Genomic DNA, 9796 nt, shown 5'->3' on the forward strand with positions numbered 1-9796 from the left:
AATCCCCCCAGTGCCCCAGATACATTAGATCGATTGTGAGCCCCCCAGGACAGACTGGGAAAAATGCTTGAGTGCCTGAATAAATTCATGTAAATTGTTCTGGGCTCCCCTGGGAGAACAGTATAGAAAATTGAATTAATAAATAAATAGTGTGAAGAGTTTCTGTCTCTGGTAACCAGAGCTGGTATTGTGACATCATAATGCCTCATTCCACCAATAAGAGCCAACCTCCTCAGTGATGTCACAATGGCTTGATTGTCCTACACTTGGCTCACTTTTACTACATAATTTATTTATTTTTATTAAAATATTTATATACTGCATACAACTATGCAGTTTCCATATCACATATATAAAATCTTGTTTCCCTACGATTATCACATAGATTTCTAGATTGGCGCAGTGGTCAAAGCTACAGCCACAGCACCTTGAAGTTGTGGGCTCAAATCCCATGCTTCTCCTTGTGACCCTGAGCAAGTCACTTAATCCCCCCATTGCCCCAGGTACATTAGATAGATTGTGAGCCTATCAGGACAGACAGGGAAAAGTACTTGAGTACCTGAATAAATTTGTGTATACTGTTTTGAGCTCCGCTAGGGGAACAGTATAGAAAATTGAATAAAAAAATTCCACCACTGGAATGATATGGGAATAAACCAAATGGATCCTCTCCCCCATCCCTTTTTAGGATGCTGTTAGAGCTGAAGTTTGGAATTCCTGGATTAACAGTGTATCATCATTCTTTTAGCTAAGATCTTGATACAGTGCATGGGTTTGTGCCAGAAGCCAGAGATTTGCTATTGAGGAAGGGGTGGTTAACACCCTGCCATCCTTCTCCACTGGGATCATTGAGAAAGGAAGAAATTAAAAAAAAAGAAAAAGAAAAATGCACCCCAAATCCCCAACCAAGCCTTCTGCCTATGGCAACAAGTCCATCACAAAGAGAGAAAGCAATAATGATGAAAAGGAATACAAAGGGAACGCATGAGAGAAGAAGAGAAATAATCTAAATCAGAGATGTCAAAGTCCCTCCGTGAGGGCCACATCCAGTCGGGTTTTCAGGATTTCCCCAATGAATATGCATGAGATCTATTTGCATGCACTGCTTTCATTCTATGCTAATAGATCTCATGCATTTTCATTGGGGAAATCTTGAACACCGGACTGGATTGCAGCCCTCGATCTAGATTATTGTAAAGTGAATTGCTTTATTGGTATACGGCTGTGCAGACCTTAGAGCTAATCACCTCTCTCCACTTTACCTGGCTCATTCCAGCTCACGTCCCACCAATCTTTCCATCAGACCTGGATCACTGAACCTAAACAAATTCCCTCTAATGCCATTACATATTGACTCTAAAAAAGAATTCCAAAAGTAACCCTTACCAGCAGATCCACAGGGCTTCAGAAATGAGAGTGCTTAGGGCGGCATGGACATAGGTTGGCTTGTTTGCCTTCTCCCCCAACCACAAAGTTCTTCCACTACTGTTCATGTGCCTAGAAATCTCTTTTCTGAGCATCTTATACTGTCTTTGGCCATGATTGAATTTTGACTGTAATCTTTGGCTGCTGTGGTCCCAGAATACTCTACAGAGAATGTTGAGAGAACACAATCAATGCTAGACACTTCTCTTGACCCAAGAGGTTAGCTCAGGGCTGCCCAAGTCCGGTCCTCCAGATCTACTGGCAGGCCAGGTTTTCAGGATATCCACAATGAATATACTTGAGAGAGATTTGCATACCAAGAAGGCAGTGCATGCAAATTTCTCTCATGCATATTCATCGTGGATATCCTGAAAACCTGGCCTGCCAGTAGATCTCGAGGACCGGACTTGGGCAGCCCTGGGTTAGCACGTGTTGTTGTTATTAGAAATAGGAGTTCTTCTTTTTGCTTCTAATGAGGTTCCCAATATTTCTAGACATGCAGTAGGGCAGTGTTTCTCAACTCAGTCCTGGAATACCCCCTTGCCAGTCAGGTTTTCAGGATATCCACAATGAATATGCATGAAAGAAATTTGCATATAAAGGAGATAGCGTATACAAATCACATTTATGCATATTCATTGTGGGATATCCTGAAATCCTGGCTGGCAAAGGGGGTACTCCAGGACCGAGTTGAGAAACACTGCAGTAGGGGATGCTGACTTTTTTTTACAACTCACACCTGTCCTGGAGAGAGAACAGGTGATTCCCTCCATTAATTCAGCCCAAGAATCATCCGGAGACAATGTGGCAAAGGATGTCCCTTTCAAAGCCTTCCCGTAGAATTCCCTCCCCGTTATTCACAACTTGATAAAAAAACAGAGGTATCGGAACTGCAGAAAATCCATGCAAATAAGAAATAATCTCCCTCAGTTCAGCTGTATGAAGCCACAGTGAAATCAACTTTGCGGGGTGACCTGAGAGTAGTCAAAAATATACCATGCCCTTTTTTTTTTTTTTTCTATAAAAAGAAAAAGCTGCAGTTTCTTCTTCACTAAATGGAACATTTACTGGAGAAAGGAACTAACATAATTAGATGCACTGAAGAAAGGGCAATGCCTAGAGATTGTTTATATATATATTTTTTCATTACCATTACTGTTACATGCTGGTGCACTCGTACGTGCTGGTATCATACAAAGAAATTCTATCAGGGCAGTTCTCAGGGGTCCACGACACACAAGTCAAAGGCGTCCTTAATTGACAGGTGCCTATGTTCTCTAGATAGGGCTTAAGTGCAAGGGCGATGTACATGTGAATGAGATATGAGCTTGGGTATGTCTCCCAGTGTCGTGCACTGCACCTAAGGATGCCAACTAATGCCTGCCATTAACCTAGCAGAAGAGGGTACTCCTACACATGAGCATGCCAATGACTCTGTAACGGAATCTTGGTGACATGATGCCATTATGGAATTAATGCTAGGATTGGATCACCTAGACCAGGGATGTCCAATGTCGGTCCTCGAGGGCTGTAGTCCAGTCGGGTTTTCAGGATTTCCCCAATGAATGTGCATGAGATCTATTTGCATGCACTGCTTTCAATGCATATTCATTGGGGAAATCCTGACCTAGACTAAGGGCTCCTTTTACAAAGCCACCACCTCCTCTTGAGCGGGCGGTAGTTTTTCAGCCAGCGTGGGAGTTAGCGCGTGACGAAAAGTCACGGGCGTTAAACCCGCTAATGCGCCTTCGTAAAAGGAGCCCTAAGACGCCAGTATATAGGCCTGCCCCATTTGGTTGCAAAAGCTAAACCGTGGCGAATACCCTTTACCCTGCACTACTGCCAGAGCTGCAGTACCCAGGTCCTGGAGAAAACTGGATTCACCTCCACTTCTGGCACATTTCAAAGGGTCACCATTAGGAACGCCTCAAAGTTAAAACGACGCAAGGACTCATGGACCCACAAAGGCCCCTACTGCAGAGCAGCCCAAATGGAAGGGACTGGTGCGGCCTTGATCGCCCTCAGGAATGATCCACCGGGGATAACTCTCACCTTCCTCCAAAGTGGCAAAGACGCTAAAACTCATCTGGTCTGCTCAATTTAAAAACACCACAGAGAACAGAGATGTGGAATACAATGAAATATTTTGGGGTTTCCAAATACTTTGCTTCCATTCTGGGCCTGTGGTTAAAAAAACACATTAGAAGTTCAACACTTTGAAAATAAAAGTCCACCTTAAATCACACATGGAATAGAAAAATATTAAAGTTGGTGAGACGCATAGTAAAACGTATTTGGGGTGCCAGCAGCTCTTTAAACTGCTTATTGAAATCGGATAGCGCAGTCAACCTGGTAGGGCAAAAACCATTTTTGATAGTCTAACTTTTACCGGTGGGTTATGATGCGCAACGACAGAAAAGCCTAGTGCAGACGAAGTGGGGCTATGATCTGAAGGTTTTTCCCTCAAAAAACACACACAGCTAAAACGGTTCTCACCCGTCCAGCTTCCAGACAGGATTTTAAAGCATCTTCCACCCTGAAGTTCATTTTCAAATTCTGCAAGGGGGGGGGGGTGAGGGGAACTTCTTGCAGCAAATCCAACAACCGAGGCGCGTTTTAAAAGAAACGTTTAGCAAGAAAATGATGAAGGGTAGAGATGGAAATGAAATACGTACATTCCCTTGTAACGCACGAAGAATCGCTTTAACAAAGCTTCACCTTGACATTTTCAGTCTTCTGGTTCTAAACCCAGACGCCTAAAGTAAAGTTTTATACTGGATATGCGTTTGTAAATATACGCGCGTCCCACTCCCTACAAAACTTTGTTGCAACATCTTCTATAATAAATTAGGACTCATTTGTCCGACTGAAAAAAATATGCAGATTTAACATGAAATGTACATTAGATATACCTGAAAAGATTCATTACAGCATAATATATTTACGTGTCTTTCAGTTACTTATTTTCATGGCTTCTATAAAAATAGATTTCAAATAAGATAACCTAAGTTATCTGAATAGGGTCACTTTTATACAGCCAGCTCACGCTTTCAAAGTATTTTCATTTTCAAATCTAATGAAATGAATACAAGATGAACATCGTATGCACTGACAAAAAGGTTTGCAAACTATCACATGTATTGAATACTTAAAATGATTTCATACTCACATAGTTTCTATTCTATGCTGTGGACTGCAGATACGTAGACTGGTAAGGAGAATATTCGTTTATAAAATGACTTTACAAATTGATAATTATAGTCAGCAACTTAAGACAACTTTTGCCATCCACATCAATAGAAAAATAAAATATTTAGAAACAAAATGCTTAGCATAAAACTCCCAAAATGGTTAATCCTGTGTCTTTAATTCAGAGCTATCTTCAGGAGTTTGATCTTACAATCGGTTTATCAGCCACTTTACTACAAAAAGACACAGAGTCAGGTGAGCTAATTCTATGATTAGGATTAATACATGTATTTTCCAAGGATTTTGTATTTTTTTAAAGTCATTAGCACATATTTTCATCAAATAAGCTGGTTTACTTTTACTGAACACTGTAGGACCTTAAAATAAATATTACTGCACAGTTTGAAAATATTGTCGCACCAACAGATACAACCCAAATAATATTGGAGAAATAAGACCGTATTGTGGTCACTCCATGTGACTGAACCATGAGAAACAGCTTTAGCATATTAATGACAACATACCTACCAGAGGGTGCCGAAAAGTTCTCAGTCCAACCAAGAATAGAAAGCCCGAGAGCCCGTCTTGAGAGGCGACATTTAACACGGAGCTGGGAGGCCCACGAGGGTGGAAGGGGGCAGTTTGAGGATAGTTGAGGGAGGGCGAAAGGGCTCGCGGAGGGGCCGCCGTGGGAAAGACTGCGGATAGGCGGGGGAGGCCGTGGCCGAAGGGAATTGTGGGAGGGGGTAATAAGGTAGGACCCTCGGAGGACCCAAACGGTTACCTGTTCCTCCGAGGCAGCTTTCCCGTCCTCCCGCCATATAGCTTGGGTGGCAGTATCCCGAGCTACTGGCTGCTGGGCTCATCAAGGGATGAGCAGTGGGCTGGCTGGGAACCGCGCCTGGTGGGTCGGATGACCCTGGACAATGGGGCATGTGGGGGACATGCCACCCCTTGCTTGTATGGTGGGGTCGGGATCAAGGTTGTTAAGGTGATACAATTGTGTTTGTTAATATATGTTAATATGATATTTAAGTTATATGTTAATTCTCAATAAACAGGTTTCTCAGCTACAATGGCAAAATAATGCTTAGAACTTAGGGAGTTGGTTGGGATGAGAACATTTCAGCACCCCCTGGCATGAGTACAGCCTTGTCTTATATATGAAAAGTGGGAGATGTACCCCCTCAGCTCCCTGTAAAGGAATCCTTGCATTTGGTATGGTCTGATCAAAACACACTTTTAGTGCAAAGGATCGCTGGCTTCCCCTTGTTGCTGACAAACTTTGGAAAAATTCTCTTGCCACTTCTAAATACGTTTGCATTTCTCTTTTCAGCCTTCCCGACCTGGGTTTTCCCAACAGAAAAAAAAAAAAATCCCCCCAAACAAACCCAAAACACAACTCCCTCTTACATCTGTTCAAAAACTTTGTGCAAGTGAAATGGACCCAACACAATGGCAAATAAAGGGTTAAAATACCACTAAAGCTTCTTTCAGTGAAGTTCAAGTTTATTTTTGAAGCTCTGTGACAAGCATAGAGCACACTGCCCTATATAGCTTTTCATGGTTGGAGCATCTTAAAGGACAACAGGTATATATTATTTTTCCCCACCAGCAACTTAATATAAAATGAAGCCTTTTTTAAAAAAAATTTAAAATTCACTTAAGCAACCATATCCACTTTTTAAAGCAGATAATATGATTGGAAAAGTACATTTAAACTTGATTTTGGTTTTCTTTAAAAAGATCTAACAGGGAAAATGTCTTTAAAAAAAAAAGACCCAGAGGCTTATTTTGGGGTATATGTTTTATGTAAGTAACAAAATATTACTATAAACATAAATAGAAATGTAACTTCGCAGTCTACATTTTTCAGTACAAACAATACAAACAAAAGATACCAAATCAAACTTCCTTTTTTTTTAAACGATTTCAATAATTAAAAGGTAAACCGAAAAAAAAGCAACAACAATAAAAAAAACTCCAAACACATTTAGAAAATAAATTATAAAGGGTCAAATTTATAAGGAAATAATATTAAAATATTCTCTTCAAATTAGTTAGTGTACAAAATCGTCTGGAATGAAAAAAAAAAAAATCAAAAACACCAAGCACAAGTTATATAACCAAATACATATGCTTACATATGTCACATATATACAGAAGTATTTGTGTAAAAAGCTGTCAGGACCTTTCTCTTTGCTTTATTTCCAGAAATATTTCGAGGCTACGGGGATGAAGGTGGTTTTCAAAAAAGTAAATCTTAAAAAGCTGGTAGTTGCATTCTGTTGTACAGCGCTGTGTACAAAGATTGATAGAATTCGGACCATTAGGCTGAAGACGTTTCTAAAACTTTAGTCGGTCTGAGATTACAAATGCAACGGGTCCCCTTGATGGACAAGGAAATAAAGTCGAGGCGATAATACCGAAATTGATTTTATGTTAAGAAAAGGGCTTTCCCTCCAAACAGCCAGCGGAATACATGTCAAAACAGTGCCCTGAAAATCTGGGGCCCGAAATTAAACTGCCAGAAAATCAAATGAAAAACCTCACAGGCCAAAGTACTATTTTTGTAAACTTTGCTATAAGGAAAAGAAACCAAAGCAACACATACGTTTTTAAAAAGACTTCTTTTATCATGCATTTTGCTGAAGCAGCTGCCAGAGAAGCAGCTTTCATTTTTAACCTTTTCGGTTCCGAAATCCTCGTTGCTTCCCAGGGTGGAAATTGCGTTCAACCCGCAACAAACTACAGGACAGCAAAATATAATAAAAGTCATAATTAAAAAAAGAGAAGAAAAAAAAAATAAATTATATAATTTAATCCCCTTTGGCTACCTATTCATTTTTTTTTATTATTTATTTTTTTTACAGAGGCATCATCTCTACTTCATTTTAGCATATCAAATAAATACAACGTTTTTTTTAAAAAAAATAAAAAATAAAAACAAACAAAAGTGATACAGATCGACTGCTGAATAAATAGAACACGATTCCATCCACCGGCTGTAAGTCTTTCGGAAAGTGTTTCGCCTTAATCCAGTTGTTTTCGTTTTCTTTCTAAATGCAAACTACATGGAAAGGAAAGTTCCTAAAATTTTTAAGCCCATCCCTTTATGATTCACCGTAATTTGATACTTATTTAATAAAGCAGTTTTCCTGTCCGTTTTCATTTACCTTAGAATAATGTACATCTCTGGAATTTGGAGGTAACGAAACTGAAAAGTGGGAAACTACTGATCTGTCTTCTTGGAACGTGAACAAGGCTCTGTAATCATCCCCTACATTCGTTTCGTTTATTTCGTTGTAAAATCCAAAGTAAAATTAATTATTATTTTTTGTTTTTTTCAAATTCTGTCAAACGCTTCCACCGCAAACGAGTCATTGTACCGGGGTCTGTAGCGTGTGATGAAGAGGGGGGGTGTCGGCGTGTGAATATACATCCTCCATGGGGGGGTGGGGAACCCCAGCTGGGGTCATTCGTTTCTCTTTCTGTCGTCTGTTGCAAAACCAAACCCTGACCACTTCCTTCTCCAGCTGCAGACTGTCCGCCAGGCTGGTGATCTCGTGCGCCGAGGGTTTGGGGCACTTTAAGAAATGATTCTCCAAAGCCCCTTTCACCCCCACCTCAATGGAGGTCCTCTTCTTCCGTTTCCTCCCCTGCGCGGCGATCTTGTCTAAGTTGGTGGGGCTCCCGGTGGTCGAGTCGGTCTCCTCCAGCCATTTGTTGAGGAGGGGCTTCAGTTTGCACATGTTTTTGAAGCTCAGCTGCAGAGCTTCGAACCTGCAGATGGTGGTCTGGGAGAAGACGTTGCCATAGAGGGTGCCCAGGGCCAAGCCCACGTCGGCCTGGGTGAAGCCCAGCTTGATGCGCCTCTGCTTGAACTGTTTGGCGAACTGTTCCAGGTCGTCGGAGCTGGGCGCGTCTTCGTCCGAGTGGTCCTGATGGTGGTTCAGGAGCTGCGGCGGGGACTCGAGCTGAGCGTCGTGCACGGTCGCCTCTTCGTGCAAGGGATCTCGCATGCTGTGGTGCAGCGACGCGGCCTGGGGGCCCAGCATGCCATTTAAATTGGTGTACGCAGACTGGGAATAGATCAGAGACTGGTGGCTGTTCGAGGTAGGCGACATGGGCGCCAGGTGATGGGCGCCGTTGGGCGCCCAAGCGCCCGGGTGACTGCTGGGGCTCTGCTGGTGCACCAGGTGCGATCTGTGGTGGAAGCCGCCGGCCAGGTCGTCCCGGGCGTTGTGCACGCCGCTCTTGCCGTGCTCGGCCTGGCCCAGGTGGGCAGAGCCGCCGCTCCAGTCGCTGGTGGTGGTGGCGGGCAGCCACTGGTGGTGGGTGAGGCTCATGGGATGCCCCGTGTTCGTGGCCAGCCCTTGCAAGTACTCGTGGTGCATCATCTTTTGCACTTCGCGGTACGTCGTGCCCTGGTGCATCCTGTCCGAGTCCGGATGCATTAGAGGGCTGGAAGGCAGAGCGTTATTCCGAGGTAAATACTGAGCAGTTGTAGCCATGGCTCCGACTCCTTCACTGATTACACCTTCCGCGATTTCTGCGCTTTAGAGCCCGGGCTCAGCCCGCGCGCCGCGGCTGGCTACGAGAGCCCCGCCCCCTGCGCTCCCATTGGCCCTTTTATACCTATTAGGCTCTGGAGCATCGGGGCTCGGCCGAGGCTCTGCTCCGCAGCCGGCGTTCTGCCGCGCCCCCCTTCTAGCCGATTGGCCTGCGGGCCGGAGCTGCTCGATGCCATTGGACAGGGGAGGCTATTTGAGCGAGGAGTCCGCGTGCTGAGTTTTTCTTGCGCGCTACCGGCGGCTGATTGGCTGGGAGGTTTTCATTCATGCTGTTTTGCGAATAACCACGTGGGGGAGTAAAGAGTGGGGATTTTTTTTTTTTTTTTTTTAAAGTTATTCTTTTCCTGGGAAGCTCCTGCCCTTCTGCTGTTGCTTCTTTCGTTTGATAAGAGCTAATTGGCCATCAACCTTAATGGAGAGAGTAAGGGAAAACTATTTTTTCCCTTTGCTCTGTTAAGATATACAATATTTTCATTATTAATCATAAGGATTTTCAATTACCTAATTCAATAAAGGGGAAATACAATGATGTGACGTACGGTTTAGTCTGTTTCTCCACTTTTTTCCCTCTTTATTACCAAAAGGCCTTCATTTACGTACGGGTTAAT

General features: G+C 43.0%; 1 protein-coding gene across 1 annotated transcript; it reads right to left on the reverse strand.

Annotated features, from left to right (window-relative positions):
• Positions 1 to 6621: 6621 nt before the first annotated feature.
• Positions 6622 to 9159, reverse strand: POU3F1 (POU class 3 homeobox 1). Its single transcript, XM_033956166.1, has one exon. It carries the CDS (start codon positions 9126 to 9128, stop codon positions 7995 to 7997), a length of 1134 nt encoding a protein of 377 aa, XP_033812057.1. The 5' UTR covers positions 9129 to 9159; the 3' UTR covers positions 6622 to 7994.
• Positions 9160 to 9796: the final 637 nt, after the last annotated feature.

This window comes from Geotrypetes seraphini, chromosome 8 (assembly GCF_902459505.1).
Source record: "Geotrypetes seraphini chromosome 8, aGeoSer1.1, whole genome shotgun sequence".
Lineage (NCBI taxonomy): Eukaryota > Metazoa > Chordata > Amphibia > Gymnophiona > Dermophiidae > Geotrypetes > Geotrypetes seraphini.